Source organism: Leucopleurus acutus (assembly GCF_964270905.1).
Source record: "Leucopleurus acutus genome assembly, chromosome: 2".
NCBI classification, from domain to species: Eukaryota; Metazoa; Chordata; class Mammalia; order Artiodactyla; family Delphinidae; genus Leucopleurus; species Leucopleurus acutus.
The window spans coordinates 148,072,112-148,096,253 of record NC_139143.1 but is presented as its reverse complement, the minus strand read 5'-3'; the positions used below and the strand labels follow the sequence as shown (position 1 = coordinate 148,096,253).

Below are 24,142 nucleotides of genomic sequence, written 5' to 3'. Positions count from 1 at the left end.
GGGCTTCGGCCAGTTCCACTTTAGGACCTGCGAGCACGGCTGGGGAGGCCAGGAAGGGCTAGCCTGGGCAGCCACGGGACCACATACGGGGTCTCGTCCCCTGCACAGGGAAGGCTCCAACAGGGTAGGAGGTACCGGACACTCGGCAAGAGGCTGGCTCTCAGCCCCACACCTGCCTCCTGCTCTGCCCTACCCCGCACCTCAGGCCAAAGCAGGCCTCCTCCTGGCCCTGCTCCCCGCGCCCCCCGCCCCAGCTAAAACATCCAGTGAGGGGTCACCCGTCGAGGGCAGGGGGCACCAGCCACTGCACTCAGTCACCACTCCAGCTCAGGCCTGGCCACCTCCCATGGGGACCACAGCCTGGGCTTCACACCTCCATGCTGGCCATCCTGCCATGAGCCCAGTCCCTCTAGGTCACTGGTGCTCTTCCTGGGACCATGTCACTCCCCTTCTCAGGGACCTTCCACGGCGCCCCTCTGTCTTTAAGTTCAAGTCCTTCGTGTGTCTGTCTGGACCTCCTGCCATCCCAAACTTACCCTTTCACATCCACGCCCAGGCACACTGGCTCCTCTGTGTAATCACCCCTGCCTCCTTCACCAGACAGTCTGTGTGAGCCACTGAGGGCAGGTTCCCTGGCTGCCTCCTTAGTCTGCAGTGCTGAGCACGGCTGGGTGGCTGGGAGGTCGCTGAGCCCTTAAGAGACCATGTCTGGCCGATGAGCTAACAAGAAGCCGGGGCCAGGCCTCACATGGTTCTAGCCTCAGATTCACCAGCTGTCCAGTGGGGATCTGGGCCCTCACCCATCAAGTCCTCCCTAGTAGCAGGCTTTGAAAGCCACAAAAACAAGGTGGTTTAATTCTTCGCAAGTCTCCCCTAGTCCCAGACTTGCCCTCATCAGCACAGAGTAGTCCTTCCTGTTGCAGCAGCTTTCTGGCAGGAAGAATGTCAGCTCACTCTGCTGCTGCCTGCTTCCCGCTGGACAGGAAGGCAGGAAACGGCCCAGCTCTTGCGAACTGCCCGAGCTGCTGCTGCCGGCATGTTCTCATCTGCTGGGCTTTGATCTTCCCTGGAGACACATCACCCCACCCCAAGGCTCACAGTCCTCAAGGATCTCTGCTGGGCATCTAGTCTCTGCTTGGTTACCACCAGTGTCAAGGAGCTCACTACTTCATCATTAAATGAGCAGGTGGTAGAAATGTCTTCCCTACAAAGACTTCAAGTGGTCTCCCTCTCCTTTTCTCAGAAGGATCTGCGATCTACGGGGCTGACCTCACAGAGGCAGGGCTGAATATCTTCTACATGGCAGAACTTCAGATACTTCAAGTCAGTCATCAGAGCCCTCCTGAGGCTGCTTCTCTCCCAGAGAAACCCCAGCTACTCCAGTGGGAGATAAGCAGAGAAGTGTATCCTATAATCTCAACAGCAAAGGACCAAGGTCATGTGTACCTCCCTCCCTCTTATTTCTGGATCATTTCTCTGCTTCCTGGGCTATACACATCATTTGTTTCTTCTCCTCTCTCCCCCTGTAACTGATGGGGAGGGGTTCTCTGGGACAGACCTCAACCTCCTTCAAAGGTGGGTGGGCTGGCCCAGCAGAGACGAGGACTCACTGGAACAGGGGACATGTCAAGCCCTACATGTCCCCCACCGTGGCGGAAAGTCTCTAGGCATGTTCAGAGCAGGAGGGGCTGGGCTTGGCAAAGGGAGCTGGGTCCCCCAGGGCTGTCTTTTCCAGAGAAGGCACAGTCTGTAGACCTATGACTTCTGCTGGCATCTGAATGGAAACATTGGCTCCTTTTGAGAGAAGATGGCTAGAGTTTCTCCTTCTCCTTCCATTATTTTTCCCCCCTTTTCTCTTGTGCTCTCTCTCTTCTTCTCTTAGACAATCAGACATGTATCTACATTAGGACCCTGACTGCTGTGGAAGAACACGAGGATCAGGAACCAGGAACCTGGGTTTAGGCTCTGATTCCAGCCCTCGGTTGATAACTTTGGGCAGGTCATTCACCTTTCTGAGTCTCACTTTCCCAATCAGCCGTGCCTCCTCTCCAGAAACGCTGTGATCAGAATGAAAGCAGGCTGCATGTCCAAAAACACTTCATAACTGAAAACAATTATTGGAATTTAAAACAAAACAAGAACAAAAACAGCCTGTACCCAATGCTCCCTTCTCCATGACCCCCTGCCCTCCTGCAGTTCTCCAGCTCTGGACCTAGAAATCCTCACTGGATGGCGCCTCCCTTCAAACCACCTTAGGGCCAAGGAGCTGGGGACCCACCCAGACCAGCAGGCCTGGCCAAAGCCAAGCTGAGTTTGCCAGATGTGCAGCCCAACTGACTTCAGCTGCGTGAAAAAAAAATGCCACTGCTTGATTATGTAAAATCCATCTGGATCCAAAGCAGAAAATCCAAGTGGGAAGGGCCCTCAGAGACCATCTGGTCCACCCTGCTTTGTCTACTGCTGAAGAAACTGGGGCCCAGAGATGGGGAGCAACTTGCCCAAAGTCACTCAGCAAGCACATGGACAAGCAGGGGGCTAGAACACGTGTCCTCGGGCTCCAGAACTCCAAGTCCTTCCCCACTCTCCACACCACCACCCCTGGACCCGCCTAGCCTGGTCAGAATGCTGGACCTAGAGCTTGGGGGCCGGTTGGGCTCCACTCCTAGTAACACGAGCAACACAAACTCAGTTCAAACATTTCCTGGGTCCCCAGTGCACACCAGGTGCTGGGGATGCCAAGATTGAGGCAGTCTTTTTGTAAGGAACACAAAGAATTAGAATGTCCTTGCTACGGTCTCCCATGACCCGTAGAACCCCACAATATTCCCCAATAGTGAGGTGTAGCCAGGTCAGGTCCCAAAACATCTCCCCGTCGGCCCTCAGCTTGCTACCAAACACATCTCATGCCACAGGACCACGGGCACTGTCCGCCTCGGAAACCCCAACACCGAATAAGGAAGAGCAAACAGATGGGACCTAATGTGAAGATGGCCAAACCTTCTGACCCCAAGTGGAGCCTTGCAGCCTGGCAGTCGGAGGCCTGAGGCAGTAAGTCCTCTGTGTTGCTTTCTAAAGGGCCAGGAGTGGGGGTGAAAAGCTGGTCCCTCACACCCACCTTGGAGTCCTCAACTAAATTTAGCACCAACTAGGGTTGGAATCCTGACCAGAAACCCAGGCTGGCCACCTTGGGACAGGGTCTGGCCAAAGCTGGATCAGCCAAGCCAGGCTGGCTCCTTGGTGCAAAGCCCCTCCTGCAGCAGAGCTGCCTGCCAGGCCGTGACCAAGCAGGGGAAGAAGTGCAATTGTTGGCAGGAGATAAAACCCTCGATACCATCTCTACTTCCCTCCTAATATCAGAGTGGCTGCCTGCAAGGTGCGCGAGGGTCAGGGCCAGCAATCAATAACTAATACTCCTGTTGGGAGCCGGCCTGCTCCGGAAATGGGCAGCCACTACCTCCTTCCAGAGAGATATCCTGTCCCCGCAACAGTGACCCAGCCTGAGCAGTTCAGCACCCTGACTAGGAAGGACCTCGTCCACCTTCATCTGACTGATGGAAAAATGATGCCCCTTGGGGTGGGAGTAGGGGTAGGGGTCTAGCCAAAGTCACCCAGGAAGCAGAGAGGCTGGGACACAGCCCCCTGCTCAATGATCCAGGAAGCTCTTGATGGTTCACCCTGCCTGGGGATCAGAGAAGACCTCAAGTCAAGAGGGTGGGTCCAGGAACTCCCCTGGCGGTCCAGTGGTTAAGAATCTGCCTTCTAAGGCAGGGGATGCAGGTTTGATCCCTGGTCAGGGAACTAAGAACCCACATGCCGCAGGGCAACTAAGCCCGTGCGCCACAACTACTGAGCCTGTGCGCCACAACTAGAGAGCCTGTGAGTGCCGCAACCACTGAGCCCACATGCTCTGGAGCCCGCGCACCACAACTAGAGAAGCCCACGCCCCACAGCGATGAGCCCGCACGCCGCAACGGGAAGATCCTGCATGCTGCAATGAAGATCCCACGTGCTGCAACTGAGACCCGACACAGCCAAATAAATATTTAAAAAAGAAAAAAAAAAGGGGGTGGATCCGAAAGTTACCTCTGTTTGATGGTAGCTGGTAGTGGCTAAATAAGGACAGGAATCAGTCTGGGCTTTCTGACCACACACCCCTGAACGTCACATGGGAGGGCCTAAGAAGTATGTCTGGAATTAGGCCTTAACCATGGACAATTGTACCAAAGCAGGAAGTTGGGAGCTGCCCACATATCAGGCAGACCTCTCCTTGCCCCAGACTCAGGCCAAAGAAGAAGACGACGGCCTATTTAAAAAAAATACAGCTGGCTATTGTCCACCTCTCCTGCCACAGTGGCCTGCACTGGGCACCCAGATGCCAGCAAGCAGCCTCAAGGGGGATGCACACAGGTGGAGCCTGGTACCTGGGTGAGCTCTGCCCACTAGGCAGGAGAGCCACATCCGCACTGTATGAAGGGCAACCATGGCATCATTGGTGAGGATATGTGAGCCTGGGAAAGAAGTCCCAGCCAGAGAGAACACCATGGGAAAGACCACCAGCTGGGTGCAGAACACCAGTCTGCAGTGGCCAGGAAGACGGCTGCCCCTTGGCATGGATGGCCTTCTCAGTCAGTAGCCCCTTGGGTTTCTCCTCTGGGGGAAAGGGAGAAGCCTGTCAGGCTCCTGTCTTTCTTGGGTTCATGGGTTTCCAAGGCTTTGAACGTCTCACTCTCTCTTGGAAGTCTGGCCCCTCTTCCCAATGTCTGTGGCCTTACCCCAAGCCTCACCCGAGGCAAGGCCTGGTCTGGTCCAACCTGAAGCCTATACACCCATTTCCATCCCTGGGACAAGGTCCCAGTGTGGACCATATGCTAGGAATGCGTATAGACACATGCATGGCCATCCAATGTCTTGAGTTTCCATCCCTAAATTCCTCTCACTCCTCTCACTGCCATCTTGGTAGGCGACCTGCTGTTTCTGTTGGAGAACACCCATACTTCACTGATTCCCTTTCCTGCCTGGTAAGTAGCATGTCCTAACCCTCCTCTCCTGGGAGTTAACATCAACCATGATGTGAGACCTTGCAAAGCAGAAGTGTCTTCCAGGTCACCTCCCATCCTGGGAGGAGGTCACGTTAAAATCCCCAAGAGGTGCCTGTCCCATTTTTGCTAAGATACCTCCAGTGCCAGGGAGCCCCTGCCTCCTGCGGCCCACGGCTCACGGCGAGATGCACACGGCGCGAAATTCTGGCTGTCACCAAGCCAAAAGCTCCTCAGACTTTGCCTCACTGGTCCCAGTTTTGAATTCATGAGCTACACAGAGAAATCTCTGCCTTCTCTTCTAGACAACAGCTCTTTCCATATTCTTATCTGGAGGAGCTAACCTTTCAAAAGGTGTGAGGAACTCAGGCAGATTCTCAAACCCGGCCGGAGACAGGTTGGAAAGAATGTCACACTCAAGAGCTTCATCATAAAAGTTCCTTCCAGCCCCAGACACCGATCTCTCTCTGACAGCCTTTCCCAGTCTCAGTCTGGTTCAAATCCAAGGAGTTCCCGGAGGGGACAGCGGAGATGGAGGAGGAGGCAGGGTGAGGGTGAGGCAGGTGCACCCACCCCAGCAAATCAGAAAGCCACCTCCCCACACCCCGCACCCAGACAGCCCAACAAGGTGTCTTTCAGAGAAGACGAGGCTCTCAACCCACATGAGAGCTGCTCCTGCCTTGGCGGGCAGAGCACGGGCACAGATGCTTGTGGGACGCCGTCTGTGATCACACTTGGAAAAAATCAAGTGGTTAACCAGAGGGAAAGGATTCCCAGACCTGCCAGGATGGTGGGTTTTTTGTTTTTTTTAGATTACGCCTAAGGTTTGTAGTTTGGACAGGCAAAGTATACAATGACAACGACAGCAGCAACAAAACAGAAACAAAGAACAGTTTACTTGTTTAAAAAAGAAAAAAAAAGCCTTTTGTTAAAAGACAGCTCTACACGGACTTGGAAGCAGCCCGCCACCGCCACCGCCCTGACCAGGGGCGGGCTGTGTCGTGAGTGCGAAGCTGGTGTGAAGAAAACAAACTCCGGCAGAAGTGACAGAGCACATGCAGGAGGGTGTCTGCTCTCCATCTTTCTTTTCTCCCCTCCTCGGTTTTTGGAAGGGGTGGAGAGAGGGACGGGATGGGAAGGGTCTGAACCAGCATAAAGCAACTGTATTTAGACCATGGCAAACTGAGCTACCACTTACTTCTCTCTCTCTCCCTCCCTCCCGCCTGCCCGGGGCCTGGCCTGGAGTGAAAGGAGCAAAGGACGGAGGCCCAGCACGTACCTGAAAGAAACCTGGCGGGATGGGGCCTCCCGGCATCCCATCGTTGGGGGGAATGTTGCCAAGCACCGGGCTCGGGGCGGCGGCTGCGCTCTGTGGGGAAGAGAAGGTGGAAAGTGAGAGGCTGCACCCACATCGAGAGACGGGGAGTTCCCACCCCCACCCCACGTCCTCCACAGACTCCCCCCCGCAAACACCACCTTCCCAGGTGTGTCACTCAGTGGGCGAGGGATGAACTCTCTGAGCCTCCACTTCCTCATCTCTAAAATGGAAGGACGATGCCCACCACGTGCACACACCCTGCCAGCCAAGCAACAGTAGCTGTTATTAACCAAGGATGCCCTGGCTTCCCCCTTGGCTGCTTTATGAAGCTCCTTCAGGGCAGGTAAGGTGCTTCATAAATGCCTGTGCCCTCTCCAAGAGGCTGGCATGTTGTACAGAGGAGAAGATCAATAAATACCCACGACGTAATGAATAAACAGACAGCCCAGCTGGGAAACGTCCCCAGGGAGGGTGGGGGCAGACAGGCATGTTTTTGGCACCGTCTGGGTCCTGGGTGCTGTAGATGAGGTAGGCCACACGATGGGGAGACTGTCGTTACTTTTCCTTTTAAACGCTGCTATTCTGGCATTTACCTGGTACATCTGCCTCAACAAATGCCTCCCGGGGTGAACAGACGTTGCTCTTCCCAGCCTGGCCTCCTTCCAGACAATCTGTGTCCCACCTGTTCACGTGGCCGGCATGTCTGTGCCTGGCCCTGTGCTCACATGGGAGGGTGAGGCTGATCAGGAAGCCCCAGGCCTGACTGGCCCACCTGGGCCCTGCTCCTCCCCACTGACTCTACACCTCCCAGGGGCTCCTCCTGCAGGAAGCCCGCCTCCAGCCTTGAAGGTTCCCACACCCCACCAGGACTGAGCCTCTGAAGCTGCATCACCAATCATCTCCCAGGGGTCTGACTGGTTCTCTGGGATGAGAGCGAGCCCCTCGGGGTCAGGAAACGAAACGAATGCAGCCTGCCATCAACACCTTGAAGGAATCACTTCTCTTGTCCCCTCCCTCAGCCAGAAAACAGGACCCAGAACTCCTAACTTTCAACTTGGGTGGAAGGGAATAAGGGAATATGTGAATCCCCCAAACACACTGCATGCAGCAAGAAAACGGACAGCCCTGGGAATCAATACATTGGGGTTCAAGCACTGTTGCCTGTACTAGGAAGGGACGACGATGGCAAGCCACTCTGCCCTTCTGCACTCGTTTCGTGTCACCGTGGTCCTGCCTGCTCATAAGGGTTGGGGAGGATTAAGCAATGGGATGGGCTGTGTTTTGTAAGCCAGGAAAGCTGGTAATGTGGAAGCAAAGAGGATTCAGCAGGCCCACAGTGGCTGTTTTAACAGACCCCAGGTAAAAAACAGGGTGCGATGGGGCTGGCTACTCCGGCCCAACCTTTCAAAATGATTCAGCGTACAGAAAAGCAACGCTCCCTGTAAAGAGATTCTGCCAACTATCCTGTAATGTGTTACGAACACCCCAAAACACCAGGATCAGGTCTTCCCGTTCCCACCTCCTCAGCTTGGAGGAGAAGCCACACGTAGCCAGGCCGAGCCCCTGCCCCAGGACTATCCAGTATGAGGGTCGCCTGGGGGAATATGCCAGGTTATCCATTAGCTGCATTGTTTGTTTGTGGCTGGTGGTTCTGTGAAAATGCAACTTTTCATGATTTACAGCCAACGATTACTCCCCAGCAGCACAAGCAGAAAAGTTTTTTTTTTTTTTAAATAGGGTGAGGTAAACATCCTCCTATATTTTCTTCAAGTTCTTTCAGAGATCGGTTTTACATTTAACTCTAATCCTTCAGGAACTTATTCTGGTAAAGAATATGGATTTTACTCCTCAGTCAGTTGGCTCAGTACAATTTTTCCCACTCATTTGAAATCAGAGACAAAAATTCTTACACAGGCATGGGTCTGTTTCTGAGCTTTAAAAATTCTGTTCTGGACTTCCCTGGTGGCACAGTAGTTAAGAATCCGCCTGCCAATGCAGGGGACACGAGTTCGAGCCCTGGTCCAGGAAGATCCCACATGCCACGGAGCAACTAAGCCCGTGCGCCACAACTACTGAGCCCGCGTGCCACAACTACTGAAGCCCGCGTCGCCTAGAGCCTGTGCTCAGCAATAAGAGAAGCCACCGCAATGAGTAGCCCGTGCACCGCAATGAAGAGTGGCCCCCACTTGCCGCAACTAGAGAAAGCCCGTGTGCAGCAACGTAGACCCAATGCAGCCAAAAATAAAAAATATATAATATTTTAAATTCTGTCCTAATTCTGTCCATTCTAATGATCAGAGTTTTACAATGTATTTTATTATCTCCTTCAATTCTTTAGTGGAAGTTTTCTTGCTTATTTTTACTTACTTATACCCCCCCAAACCTCCTATTGTTTATAAAAGTCATCTTCCTACCAAAAGAGTTCTTATATATATAAAAATTTGGAGGAGAACTGACACCTTTCCCAAACAGAGGCACCCTCCCAGGATGTGATCTTTCTCCAGTTATTCACATCTTTGTTAAAGTCACCAGTCAAGCATGGTGACTGGACCAACGACAATGATCAGAAAGGCGGGTGAGTGTAGACGATACGTCTGGGAAAACCAAAACCCTCTGTTGCACTGACTAAACGTGTTATTCGGCAAATGTGGCACTGACTTGTTCTCAGGGTGAGGATGAAGAAGATGGAGCTCCTGACAACAGTGTGAGAAGGATGGAGTGGATGGCCCAACCCTGGGCGGGGTGGATGGCGGGGGCCATCTGGCCTGATGCTCAGAAACGAGCAGGGTATTTTCACACCATCTCTCCCTGAACCCCCAGGCGGCCTTCTGAGGCAGACACAAGAACCCCTAATTTACAGACAAGAAAACAAATATCTACATGGAGAGCAGGCTGAAGGTGGCCTTTTTCTATCTGTCCTCCTTAGAGTCCATATCTACTCTTCCTCAGCCTTCAGCTCAGAAACTATGCTTTGTTTTTAAAGAAAGATCTGGAAAGCTTCAGCAACTCAGTTCTTTAAATTAGCATTTAACGTTTAATATAAAACATTTGCCTATTATAAAACAGCAAAGTAAAAAGAAAATTAGTCACTGTATTTTGTTAAATAATGTCATAAGCACTTGTCTCCCTCTCATTAAATGGCCAAAGAAAACATGATTTTTCAATGAGCCTAATATCATTATTCAACCAATTTAATTAACAGGGCATTGCACCCGTGTTTGCTAACTTAGTAGATACAAAATCATATCTCTTTGATCTCTGGTGTTTTTGACTTATCTTTTGGATCACTAACCTTTTGAAACGGTTTACACTGGCCATTTAGTAAAACAAATGGCAAATCATTCATGTCCTTTGCTATTTAGTTATTTGACTTTTTTCCTTAGTGATATATAAGAGCTCTTTATATATTAAGGGTATGACATATAGATATCTTACCAATTTTTTAAAAACCTCTTAAATGAAAACTTGAACCTGGGCTCATGACTTACTAGGCTCCCTCACGCCAAGATCTCATTTTCCTACGAAATCAGGAGTGAGCCCATGGTTCTCTGAATATCAGGGCTGGAATAACCATGGTTCTAGTAAATGGATAGTATAATTCATTGACATCTGGGTGGAGGATGGACTTTTGCTATCCTCCAATGAAAGGAAGCTCATGTTAATGGTGACTCAAATGTCAGGAAGCTGAGGCGATAACTTATCCTTATCCTTTAAAGGCTCTTCCAGCTGCAAAATTAAGTAGCTCTGCCATGCTTAACTCTGTGTCCTAAAGTATGACAGTCACTGCTATTCTTTGATTTTGAAGTGAACATGTGCTCCTAATGGAAAACTTTCAAAAGAGCAGAAAAGGACAAAGAACAGAATGAAAGCAGCAACCAGTGTTATAGGGTGACAAAAGGGTTAAGAAATAATTCTTGCACATAAAACCCAATCCAAGGGACCCCCACACACACATCCATCAACATGACACTGCCCTCACCCCACTCCTCAAGAGCAGGGGCTGTTTTACCCATCTCTAAGACCCAGCACAATGTGAGTCATACAGCAGGTGTTCAATAAATGATTACAACTTTTTATTAGTCAAAGACCAGCTCAAACGTGGCCATCTGAAGCCGAGGCCTTTCCGGATTGCTAGGAATTGGCCTCTCCCTGTGGTTTCCAACTTGGAGTTAGAACTCCATTAAAGCACTCAGCAAAGCGTCTGTGAGTTTTCTCTAAAAACACAAAACCCAAACCGAAACCCCATGACATTCACTGAGGCCTACACATCGGGGCTGTGGTAGGCGCCCAGGATGGAACTCCCCAGCTGCAGCAGGGGAGGAAGGAGTCAGAGCCAGAGACCACCTGCGTGGGCTCGGGTCCTGGCTGGGAGCCCGTGGGCAAGTCCCTTGTCTCTCTGGGCCTCAGTCTTTCCACGTGTCGAATGGTGGAATTGGAGAAGGTGACCTCTAGGGCTCTTCTTCCAAGGTGCTCTCCCCAGCCCAGTCCATACACCCAGGGCGGGGCAGGGACTGGAAACAGCAGTTCCTGCATGAACAGGAAGACCCTGAATTTTAACTCTTCTCCATTCATTATAGAACACTTAGAGGTCAAAATTTTAAAACCGCCTAGAAACCTATTGTTATCGAAGTTTGCAGATAACAGCTGATGACACTTGGGCTCTCCCCTGCACCAACCGCACCCCCTAGGAGCCCCCTCACCAATCTTTACCCGTATATGCATACGTGCATACATGGACTAAAATAAAAAAAGCAGAATCAAATAGGGCACACAGTTTGGTAACTCAGGCATTTTTTAAAAACTAACTAAAATTCTTTTCTAAATAGAAAACAGGCCTTGCACCAAGCGGTGTGGACCACTCCAGCCAGCTGCCTCCTCCAAGCCTCCAGGATACTGTCCACTTGGAAAGCCCGAGGTGCCTTCAGACATCTGCCTGAAGCTGTGAAAATTCCCCTCCCTGCAAAGTATTTTATTTTTGTTCACAGCCAGGGAGACTTCCAATGAGGGCTCATCCTACAACTTTCTCCCTGAAGAGTAGCGTTTCTTTATGATCCCAGGGCGGTTACACAGCCACCGGGGCTTAGGGGTTCTCTGCAGCCCCTCAGCTCTGTTTGTGTGCTCCAGACACACATCAGCTGGTTTCACACATGCCACTCCACCTATAGGCCTCCCCTGCCATCCAAATATGGTTGTCAATAGTGAGGGGAGATCCAGACACCTCCCCTGGAGGTGCACCCCAGAATAAGCACGTTCTCCCCCCACCCACCCTTCCCCCCTGTAGAGATGCAGGGCTCAAACCTGGGGCCTCAGGATCTGAGCTACTGGGAGGAGGCTTGAAAGCTGTGCTAGGGAATCTGGACTTGCTGCTCTAGGCAACGGGGCAGAGTTCCCAGAAGAGGCCCAGGACTTCTGAGAATCCCACCTGACCCCATCTTACCCCGTGCCAGGCATCCCAATGCACCACTGACAACCCACCCACCACCCCCAGAGCACCCAAGGCTCCACAAACGAACGGAGTTGGCAAGTCCTGGATGTGGTGCTGGGCCTTTTCCTCACTCCGTAGCAAGGAGTCCCCTGCGGCTCAAGGAACAACAGGGTCAGTCCAGAGGGACCAAGTGACAAGCTCCCAGGAGCCTCCCACCTCAGATCTTGTAGTATCTTGTGGTAGGTGACAAACATTCATGCTTCCTTCAAGAAGGGGAGACCTGGGGGATGTTCCCTACAAGATATTACCTTCCAGCCTTACCCCGAGACCCCCAGTTAGCCTCACTCACAAACTAGCATGGGAATCCCCCCACCCATTCTTATTCTCTTTTTAAAGTAGTTCTATGCACACGAAACTCCTGGAAAACTGAATAAAAACATGCTCAGAGTGAACGGCGGGACTCCTGCCAGGTTGGCCAACCCCTCCTGACTGGTTTACAAGGCTGCAAAATGGAACTTTGTTCTGCAAATCCCCTCCCTCCTCGCCCCACCCCAATACTCAGGCATGTAGCAGCACGGGGCCCACATGCGAAACCACCAAGTGTAGGCTTCCTTGACTGAAACTCAACACAGGCCACGTGGCCAGCACTCAGGACACCAGAGGCACGTGGTGTGTGGTGTGTGGCTGTGTGCTCGCAGCTGGGCAGTGGAGGACTCTCACGGGGGCGGGGGCACTCCTGCACTAAGAAATGAGGCCCTTTGAGGGATGCTTGTGTCCTGGGGAAGGAGGGATGCTTACACAGGTGTCATCAAGACAGAGGCTTCAGCATTCTGTGCAAAATATTGGAGTGACCTGGAGCCCTCTGGGCCAAGTTTCCTAGAGGGAATTTTAGCAGTATCAACCGACTGAAGATGTAGCTGAGGGAATGGAGTGAATCTCATCACCCAGACGGAAAGGCCAAGACGGACAGAAGCAAGGTCAAAAGGGGAAGGTAAGGAAGAGGCCTCTTGCTTTTGTGTGCAGACCACAGAAGGGAATGTGTTTGGAGAACAGAGGCTCTAATTCTGCAGCTTGGAGAAAACACAGAGCTGTTGCTACGTGAAGAGACAGAACCAGCTGGCATTAAAAATAGGTTCGGATGACACACGGGCGTGAGCGAGACAGGGTCCCTGCCTCCAAATAGCCAGGGGGTCGTCACGTGCATGAAGGAATGGGCGTCTCTCCCGTCGCCAAGGGATGGACCTGGGTCCAGAGGTAGATGCTCTGAGTCACAGAAAGCACAGGAAGCAGTGGGCCACGCCACCTCGGGGTGGCTCAGCGGGGACAGGGCACAAGCGCACTCCAGGTCAGAGTACCTGGGTTCCATCTCTACTCGGCCACAACAGAGCCACGGGGACTGCCTCAGCCTCCCCTCTGAAAAGGGGAGAGCCATGTTACCCAGCACTGCCTGGCGTTTTCTGGGGATTATGAGGAGAGGAATGAGCCCTGGACAGAGGGTCCTGCGATCAGGGTTCCAGCTCAGGCTGCAAACCACCTGCTGTGTGACTAGGGCTAGCCTTCCTGCCCCCGGGCCTCTGCTCAGCTCCAAGCGAGGCGGCTGAGGTCCTGCTGCTACAGCGAACCAAGTGGGCATCATGTTGAGCTCTCAGCCAAGCAACCCGAGGAAGGGTGACAAAAGCCCCACAGCCAGGCCATCAGGCCCAAGTGAGGGCTGTCCTGACACCACAGCTTCTTCCCCTAAGTCCCCATCTCACTTCTGCCTCCCCTGAGCAGAGAGGATGGATGCAGGAACGCAGAGAGGGCAGAGAGAAGCAAACGCCTTTTTATCCTGATCCCAGACACCAGGGGAGAGGGAGTGGGGTACGATTTACTCCTCAACACCCCTGGGAAGGTGTCACTGCTGTTTACCGGTAAGAAAACAGGCCCAGAGAAGTGCATTATCCTAAGTGTTCTAACTTTCGTCTCTCCGTCCCTCCACCTCCAATTTCGGCCTGAGAAACCCAAATAATGCACCCCCTCACTCTACCACCAACCCCTGCAGTTCTCAAGGAGAGTTCTGTGTGCTTTTTGATGCTTATGAAAAGAAACGACAGGCATCATTACAAACATAAGGTAAGCACAAGGCATTCTCTACATCTGAGGTCATCCACATGTTTTTCTCTTCCCAAAGCAGACTGGCCTTCTAACTCTGCTCCTTCTGGCAAATATTCCACTGAGCTGGCCTCCACTAAGGGTGTGTGTGTGTGTGTGTGCACGCGTGTGTGTAGGAATGCAAGATCTCGGTGAAGAGTCTGTTGGATCTAATAGGCAAATTACCCTGGGAAGAGAAGGAGAAACAAGGGAGGTGGGGAGTTTAAAAAGGTTACGAGTGCTTTATACATGTCCATGCGTTCAGCAGACACTGGCTCCTGGGCCGCCAGGGATGCACTGTGCCTGCCGCGGTGGGAGATGACAGAGGCTCAGCTCTGCCCTTAAGGTCTAAGGGATGAAATGAGTCTCCGGAGAGAACTGAGGGACGTGGGAAGGTGCTCCAGGGGCAGGCGCCGCGAGGTGGGGATTAGGGGGATCAGGGAGGCTTTATGGAAGAGGTGGCACTCAAGCCAGGGCCTTAAAGGACGGCAAGCCTCGGAGATGCAGGAGGTGATAGGGAGGTGAGACATTACTGCTGTCATCTTAGCCCTCCCCTGGAACCAGGTCTTCTGACAGCTTCTCCTTCAGAGCATAAATCCCGCCAGGCCTCCGCCCTCCCAGAGCTCCACTCCATCTCGTTGACGGGGTGGGCGTGGGGCTTATCCACTTCCCCCCCACCCAGAGGGAGGCTCTTCCAAGGAAGGGGGGCCGGCTGCCCACCCAGCTCGCCAGCTAACCTTGGTGCAGCTCATCCCCATTCTCCCAACAACCGGGCAGGGACTACAGATGAGAAAACAGAGGCTCAGGGACTTGTCCAAGGTCACTCAGCTCGGAACAGGCAGAACTGGAAGTCAAGCCCAGACCTTTCAGCCATGTTCCAGCTTCTCTGGTCTGTTTTGAAACTGATGCTTAAAGATGCTGCCCAAAGGGGTGGGGGGAGAGGTCCAGGCTCTAGGCCCAGTCCCTCCATTCTCCAGTAGCCGGGGTACACAGGCACCTCACTTTACCTTTCTGAACCCTTCATCATCGTCTATTAAGGGGGGGGTCTCTACCCTGGGCAGGGGTGTGGGGAACCTAAATATGACTCTTCAGATAAGGGGCTCAAACTCCTGAGCCAGCGACACAGCACCAGATGGAAGACAGGCACACTTGTTTTTTATGATTCCATGAACGTGGGGCAGGCCAGGGCACAGAAGGGGTCAGGGCCATCAGAGGACAACGTCCTCGGCTCGACAGAACCCGGTCTTCTGAGAAGCGACCTCTACTTTTTTAAAAAATGAAACAAAGGCACCCCAGTGGGAACATTTCCAAGAGGAAGAGGAACTGGCTTCTCTGTGCTGAGAAGATCACGGCCACCAGCCCACCGGGCCCTCCCCATCCATCTCAGGAAGCACTCAGCTTCTTCTTGGAATTGGATCAGAGGGCATCGCTTGTGTGAGAGGTGGAGCCCCGTGTAATTAATACCTGGTTATGCTGTGGATGCCGGCCAGAGTGCCCTCCCCCGTGTGCAAACACCTCCCCAGCTGGGCCGCGTGGCAGAGGGCGCGGGTCCTAGGCATGTACACGTGAGACAAGGGAGATTAAGGGCTATAGGTCCCCCCTGCAAATGAACAGTGAGGAGTGGATCAACAGCACGCTGTTTGTACAACGCTGATTTTCTTCTTAAAGAGAGATGAGCTTCAGGCCCTGGTTTACACCATTAGCAAAACACACACACACACACACACACACACACACACACACACACACACACACACACACACACACACACACACACACACACACACACACTGTCTTAAAGGAGCCTCTTACAACTGCAAACATGTCATAGTGGCCAGTGACAGCTCCTTAACAAGAACACTGGCAGCTGCTTCTGCAAAGTGGAAAATTCCCTGGCATGGGCCTGCACACATGCTCAGTTCCAACGACAACTTAATCCTGCCAGGACTGAGGTGTGCAGAGAACAAAAAAACCACCCACTTTAGAAACTTTCTCTTTTTAAGTTTAAGAGAAATCGTTAAAGGTGTGGCCCCTGGAGCACCTTTCAAGAATGGGGACCCACACTTTGCTCAGCTGGCACCAGATTCAGTAGGGACAGAGTCACCTTCCCTCGGCTCAGTCTCTGCTGTGACAGGACAAGGTGCACAGTCTGAAAAGTTCACCCGGGTCCCCTGACCTCAACGTGGGGAAGTTTACACTTGGCTGGGGAGGGGTGTAAACGAAGGAGCCGGGAATCCTTGGGCTCTCTTGATGGGCCAGGAAGGTCTGCAGGCGCACGGGCTCAGCGCTGAGCAGATGCCGCCTAAGCCTTTAAAGCGAGTACTAATTGCGCTAATTTAGCTAACAGTCTCTGTTTCATCCCCCATGCCAGTCAACCAGGGTCCTTTGGTACTGCTGGAGAGATGCAAGCTGTTGGCCTTACTGTTATTTTGTCAGCCACTGAACGACTCGTTGGAGTCATTAATTGATTTATTACTGCTGCCTGCTCAGAGGGTTTAGCAAATAAGGATGATGTAGGTCACAACACAAAGGAAACTGGACCGAACAAGGCCACGAGAAGCTGGGCGCTTAAGAGTCTGCCGCTGTCCACTTGGGCAGCCCTCCATGCCCAGCTGTCACATGGGGGACAGAGCTGCTGGCTCTCCTGCCTGCAATCCGGGTGCCAGCCTGCCTCCAGCTCAGGTGTCAGTACTGCCCAAGAGGCAGAAGGTGGAGAAGCTCATCTGGAGGGCTCCTGGGCATCTGCCAGGCGAGGTCAGCAGCAACTGGGTAGCAACAGCTGGGCCTGTGGCTCGGCCCTCCAGGACACGGGGAAGCCAGGGAGAGGGCCCCAGCCGGGGCTCTACTCCTCCGGAGATGGCATGCTCTGGCCACACCTTCCCTCTCTCCCTGTACTGCTCACAGGAGTGACAGGACAGCAACAGCTGACAGTAACACGTAACTCCTAATGCCTGGCCCTCTTGTACTTATCTCTGATCCCCTCAAACTCCTGGGGGCGGGGGCGGGGGGCAGGTGGCATTATCATCCCTATGTTACAGAAAAGAAAACTGAAGCTCGGAGAGCTGATCTGCCCATGGTTCCACAGCAGGCCAGGAAGTTAGCAGTCCTGGGATCTGAACCCAGGTCTCGCTGACTTCAAAGCCCACACTGCTTCCCCTCTGTCAAATTCTTTAGCTGACACAAAACAGCACTACAGCTTGACCTCGATGATAACGCCCCAAAGACTAGCTAGGTGAATGAGAACAGGGCGACCCCCGCCCCCTTCTCGGAGCCCCAGGTGCAGGGTTAAGGTGGGTGAGCCCTGAGGCTACACAAGGAATGAGATCACAGAACTCAGCCCCTTCTACTCCCCACCCGCCGCCCTGGCCCCCTGTGATGCTGACGGGTTGGCTGTACCATCAACACACGCCTAGCGCTCCCTTCCTTCTGCGAAGGCTCCTGCCTTCCCTATGGTTTCCCCTGCTGCGCTACCTGCCCTTCAAACCTAAACGCAGCAGGTACAGGAAGCCTACCCAGGACAAGGCCAGTCACCCAGTAGGTGCACAATGAAGGTTTGCTGCACTGCATGAGACTGGAGAAAAGTACCCGTGTCTTGCCCTGCTCCCAGTCCCCGGGGCTCTGAACAAACACAGGGAGTGGTGTTGAGACGAGGGAGCCAGGACGGGCATTTACAGAACTGTTAACACCCCCAACAGGAGGATTCACGAGGTCACAGATCCTGGACACGTCTGTGTGTGCACGCGTCTCTCTCTGTCTCTGAGGCAGGAACGGTGATAGCTCTGGAACTCAGTGTCCCTAAGGAACCAAACACAGCCAGTCTGACTGACTCAAATTCTGTGATTACAGGTATCAGCCCCTCAAAGACAATTCATCTCCCACGCTGCCTGGTGGCATTCTAGAACAGAGCCTACCTTGGCAAGCTTGCAGGAGGCCCTCTAAGGGTGGTGGACTGTTTAATTTGCTCCAAAAGTGATGCAGAGGGGCTAAAGGGGTAGGTCCTGCATGAACTAAGAACTAAGAACTAAGAACTACTTCAGTCCTCGACACAGCCCGGCTGGCAGAGCGGGTTTTTGCGGCCTGTTGAGGCCTGGCCAGAGCGCTGCAGGGCAAGGTGGGGCTGCCCTTCGGAGGTCGTCACAAAGAGGTCCACAGATATTTGTTGAGTGTCTACCAGGCACACAAGGCAGGGCTTTCTTGTTAGCATCCCCGCAAAATGGGGCCGGAGCGTGCAAGGACACATTCAGCCTTTTGGATCCTAGTGAGAAAACTGATAAGGGGGTAGGGCCAGGAGCCCAGCCTGGAAGGACCAGAGATGACCTGACCAGTCAAAGGCTTCAGAGGGGCCAGGGGACTTCATCTACTGCGACTTCTGACCCAAACTTGGCTTCTGAAACATACACGGGATTTCCCACAGTGGTCCACCCCCAACTCCCCCCATCAATCCATACGGTATCGAAAGCACAAAGGAACGTCTTTATATAGAGAGACCTTCATCAGGGTCCAACATATTAGATCCTTTAAGTCCCATTGGAAAAAGAATAACCTATCACTACTCACATATATTTAGTACTCTCTAGCTTACAAGGCCTTTCTTTCACCCAATGTCACTTGATGGATACGCTCAACCACCGCACCGCACAGGCCAGCTCCTCTCTCTGGAACACTCGCCTCCACTCTCTCCCCCCAGGTGATTCCTCTTCCTCCTTTATGTGTTCCTCATCACTGCACTTGTCACATCTGACTGTTAATTCCTTACTAAATTAGCCAACTGTCTTTGCAGGGATGGGGGCCGGAATGGTGTGCACAGCATAGAGAAGGTGCCGGCTCAGTAAATATTTTTTGGATGAATCAAGTTCTTGCAGAAATCCTGCTTATCAAGAATAGTCGCCACATCCACAAGGTCAAACTGCAAGACTAGCTAACTCAGTCAGCAACTAACTTACCATTTGGCTACATCCATACAATTACCTTTTCCCCTCCAAACGATGATCTCACACACACACACACACACACACACACATACACGCGTGCACACGCGCGCGCACCCCACCATCCCCACACACATTTTAGAACAGGCTGTTTCCTCTGCCCTGCAGAACCCAAGCTTTGGGTGTTCAGAAAACCTGGGCACAGGTGCTGATTGGCCTTTCTGGCAAATGACTTGGGTGGCCACTTCTCCTAGAGTCAGGTCAGTAAAATGAGATCATTATACCTCCCCTCCCAAGACAGCTGTGGAGACAGCTTAGGTTAACATCTGGGCAAAGCATCTGTAGTTCCAAGAAGGACAAAAGCAATGCGAGGGAGTGGGGTGGCCTCTAGGAGCTAAACTGCCATTGTCCATCCTTCCCACTCTGGAAGGAAGCCAAGCCTGGGCCCAGTGGGCTGGGTGCAGTTGAGGGTACCGCATTGGTCTTCATGAGCTGCTGAGACCCAGCCACCTCTCCCAGCCCTCGGAGTCGAGCCTCCCTTCCATCTCCAAAGCAGAGCCTGCTGTTTATTCTCAGACAGGGTGGATGCCCCGGTTCTCAGCCTCCCTGAAGGCAGATGTCTGCTCTGCTGGCCCAGGGAGAGCCACTTTTTCCACAGGCTTCTTAGAGGGGCCAGAGAACTGGCCCACTACCTCAGGGCTTGGGGACAGGTGGAGGTGGGAGGGGTCCCGCCTGGGCGGAAGGTGAGGAAGACATCAAGGCAGAGTTCTCACCCTGAGATGCCTTTCTCTGTGTCCTAGAAAATGCACCCCACAGACAGAGGAATCCTCTGCCAATCTGAGGACTGCCCTTCGCCGCTGGACCCTCCAAGCCACAGGTTTAAAAAAGACGTGGTTCTTGGAATCAGGGACAAGCCACAGAGCAAGCCCTGAGCTCACTCAGTAGGAATGCGTCTTCCTCCTCCTCCTCCTCCCTGATTCAACCCCTCACTTGACAGGGCAGAGAAAAGAGGAGGGTAAGAGGCAGAGAGAAGGTGCGGAGGGTGGGCAAAGACCACCCCCCCCCCCGCGACACTGTATGTGATACTTTTACTTTCTCTGCTCAACAAGCTCCTCCACCACCTTGCCTTCATCTGCCTACAGAACTCCTAGTCACCTACCCATGCCCAGCTCAAATGTCCCTCCTTCCCAGCCCAGAGCAAGCACGGAAGTCCCTGAGTAGGTTTGTGAGCTAGAACTCAATGTTAGAAGATACCTGCTTCCACCTGCAACTCTCTCAACAAGGCGTCCAATGGAACATTCAATACCAATGAACTCCTAACCAAGGGCTGCCATGGTAAAGTGAACAGAGCACTGGACCCAGGGGAGGAGCCTCAGCTCCCCAGCTCCCTGGCTAATTCAGAGGCAGACACTTCACTTCTGTCTTGAGATACTCTCCCCCGATACAAGACAATACCTCTACTGGGGTTGGCATGAGTTAATGCAAACAAGGAGATAAGGGAAGGGCTATGATCCCATCTCAGCCTCTCTCTTCCTCCCATTCCAACCTCCCACTTTTCTCGTTCCCCAAGCTTCAACCATGAGAAGCACATGTTGGTCCCCAGCCTTTGCACATGCCATCCCTCCAACCAGAATGCCCACCTCCCTGCTGGTGTCTGCCATTCCAATCCATCCATCCACCCATCCATCCCTCATGCTGCCCTGGGCACCGGACAGGATGATTTTTTCTTCTTCCAAGTCCACGTGAAATTCTGTGACTCCTCCAACACTATCTACTTGGCCTTATTACAAGGACAAAGGCTATCTCCCTGCAGGACTACTGGTTCCAAAAAGTAGAATCCAAATATTTACTATGTCTAATAATCAATAACCGCTGAATGACTCGGGGCTGTGGGAGAGATTTTGGACAAGGCTAGGTCTGGCTCTTCTGGGAAATTTCTTCTTGTTTTTTTCCTTTATAAAGATGCAACTTTAAAGAACAGAACATACTCTCATAAACCCAAATGTCAAAAGGGACAAAGGGGTCTTATCTTCCAAAAGTTTCCATGTTTCTCTTCTCAAGCAATCACTGGAGAAGAGAAACATGGAAACCTTGGCAAAGGGTTGAATATGAATCTTAGTTCTGTTCCTAGCTTGAAAGGTGCAAGTCACATAGACATGGCAGGACCAGCCTTAAAGGATGGTGACCAAGCTTCCCACTCTGCTGCAAATCTGGTCTAAAAGAGTCTGGCTTTCTTCTGTCTGGTCTTCTCCACTGAAGACAGGAGTTTTCAATCAGATTTGGGTAATCCACAGGCCTCCAGAAAATTTGAATCTAGAACCTTATAACAGGAAGGAATCCCCCAGCCCCTCTGCTAATAGACACAGCCTCGGGCCCACGGACCTGGGTGGAGGGCAGGAAAGGTCTAAGACCTGGGTCTCCCAAGACGTCATGCCTTGGCAGGCTTACCTAGAAAATGGGAATAATACGCCCTGCTTCACAGAGTTTGTGAAAGTAAAGTTTCTGCTTCCCCCGGAACAGTGCCAGGCCTACATCCATCAGGTGCTCGATAATTACTCTGTTGAATGCACACTCCTTCTAAACTCTCCTCTCCACTTTTTCTCCACCGAGGAAGGCCCATGCCCTGTAGGGACCAGGTGGGAACCAGAAGGAAGACTTCAGTCATGGAAAGGAAAGACTTTAACCCTACAATCAGGCCCTCCAGTGCTGGAACCAGTGTGAGGCAGGTCTCTTCAACCTTAACGTGCCCATCTGTGAAATGGGAAGTCACCATTCCCCGCCTGGCCTACCTGACACAGGAGTGTGAAGAAACAAACAGGAAACTGGGTGTGAATGGAAGGGCAACTGCATCCCCTGCCCCCAGACAATCCAAGGGGCTGGAAAGGAAGGAGGACACTATAGTGACAAAGGTGTGTGGCTAAGAGTCACTGGCTGGTTGCCCCCATGAGTCCCTTCCCCTCACCTACAAAACAATGGGGATGGATTCAACTCCTGGTTCCCAAACCTGGTTGCATATCAAAATCACCTTGTGGGGAGACTTCCCTGGCAGTCCAGTGGTTAAGACCCCCACGCTTCCACTGCAAGGGGTGCGGGTTTGATTCCTGGTCAGGGAACTAAGATCCCACATGCCACGCGGCACAGCCAAAAAAAAAAATCACCTGGGGACTCTCAACCACGCAGCCGCTGCTCTCCCAAGGTTGTAGGGATCCAGCTTTGGGGAGCTCCTGGATCAGATGTCCCAGAAGATCCCTCCTGGGTCCGGCCTCCGCCCTGACCAGCCGCCGGTCTGGGGGTGGCTAGCCAGATGGGCAGCCTCTTCTGCCCCTCACCCTCCCCAGCCAGGCTCCCAGGAGGCCTGCAGGAAGCCTCCGGATGCAGGTCGGGGCTTAGACAGCCGCCCAAACAGGTACGGGCCCAGATTTAATTGGCCTCTTGGTTAAGCTTTCTAATCTCATTAAAGCTGCCTCCATCATGCAGACCATGGCTCTGAATTTAATAACAGAAGAGCACTGCCCCGCCCCACTGTAAGCTGATCAGGTCTGGGGAGGTCCGAGAGGACCGCTCTGGACCCAAGGCCCCCGGCTGCAGTCGGACCCCTCTGGGCCCTACCATGCCATGCTGCCATGAGGATGGCGCACACTCAAACTGAAAGAAGAAGGGCACACTGCAAAGGGTGCAGGAGGGAAGGAAGTGGGAGAAAGCGCTTAGAGCAGGGGTGCAGGGCCAGACCTGCCTACCCACCCTGGAGAGCGGCGCTGTCTCCACGACTTGCAATAAATACAAACCACCAAGTAATTGTCTTCATCTTTCAGGGCGCAATAATGGCGTCCACCCCACAGCAGGAGACAGCAGCCCTTCTGGGCAGAGTGCAGGCCTCACAGCTGCCATCCCCCATTCGTTCTGCAGCTCTCAACCCCGACTTCATTCACAATGGGAGGGAGAGAGCAGAGGCCTGGGGTTTGGGGTCCACATGGCTTCTCTGGAAGAGAAGGCTTGTGCTGCCCCCCATCCTTACCCCACCCACCCCGTCCCCCTGAAAGGAGGTACGCACAGCCCTTCCCCGACAAGTATGTGAGGAGGGCTGAGCAAGGAGCCAGCTCTTGGACATCGGCTCCAAAAACACCACGGTCAACGTGTGCAAACATCCCTGTGCAAATACACATCGCCCACTTCTCGCTCATCTCGCGCTATCTAAATATATCCCGAGGAAGTAGCTTGGCAGTGATGAGAAATTCTGCAGTGGCTCCAAAGTAGCAACAACAACACACACACACACACACACACACACACACACACACACACACACACACACACACACACACACACACACACACACACACACACACACACAGGCGTGCTCTGCTCTGTTCTGGGTGCCATGCTGGGTCAAGGACAGGCGTGGCGACACATACACACACAGGCGATAACCGCCCAGATTGTGTTGGGGGCTCAGTCTTAGTGGTCAGTTATTATTAATGTTTAACAGGGAAGACGAGCTCTTAGAAGGGAAGGGACTCCGTGTAGGTTCCAAGCTGGATGAGCACAGACGCCCTGTCCAAGGGAGATGCTTGGGGGCACACCTAACCGAGTACACACACACCCATCCCTACCCCCTCTGGAACTCACGTTAAGACACTGGCATTTCCCACTCCACTTGCCAAGAACGGAGCCACCCTGCCCTGCATGATCCTCCAACCCCTGGAAACAAAGGCGGCAGTCATGGGGGCAGGCTAGCACACTGCAGGCACTGGTCCCATGCCTCCCCCACCCCTGCCATCTTCACCAAAGGGGAAATGGAGCCCCACAGTAAGAGACAGACACGCCCAGGACCAGGCCAGGGTGCTCCTTATTCCACCACGCTTTTGCTCTTTGGATAATCTAGACAGAGGTGGCTTTTAATTTTTTTTCAATGCCCTCAGCAAATCCAGGCTGTTTACAATCACCCCTAAGCCCACCATCTTGGGTACAAGGGCACCAAATTATTAGGAAAATGTGTGAGAGTCGGGGGGTAATCCTCCCAATTCTCCATAGGCCAGGCTGACTCCCAGCTTCCACACGATACCCCAGGCCATGTCTTCCCCACCCTTCAACTGGACTCGCTCCTCAAGGTCGGATCAGTGCACCAGCCTCCTCGCTGGTGGATCTGCCACAGTCGTCCCCTTATCCCTCCTCCTTTCTCCAAGCAAACCTAACCGGGCCACTAACAGGCAGGCTCACAACCTCAGAGGAACCTGCTCCAAGCTTCGCGCGGCCCAGCTGGGCCCTTCACAGCTCTGGCTCCGCCCGCCCCCCCAAGCCTTCCTTC

At 53.0% G+C, this 24,142-nt stretch overlaps 1 protein-coding gene across 2 annotated transcripts in view; it reads right to left on the bottom strand.

Moving 5' to 3' along the window:
* Positions 1-24,142, bottom strand: part of SSBP3 (single stranded DNA binding protein 3) — a 164,518-nt gene that overhangs the window by 43,708 nt on the left and 96,668 nt on the right. For both annotated transcript variants that reach the window (XM_082833889.1, XM_082833890.1), the window contains exon 5: positions 6,316-6,405. In XM_082833889.1, the coding sequence (XP_082690015.1) occupies positions 6,316-6,405 (90 nt within the window). The remainder of the gene's footprint in view (positions 1-6,315; positions 6,406-24,142) is intronic.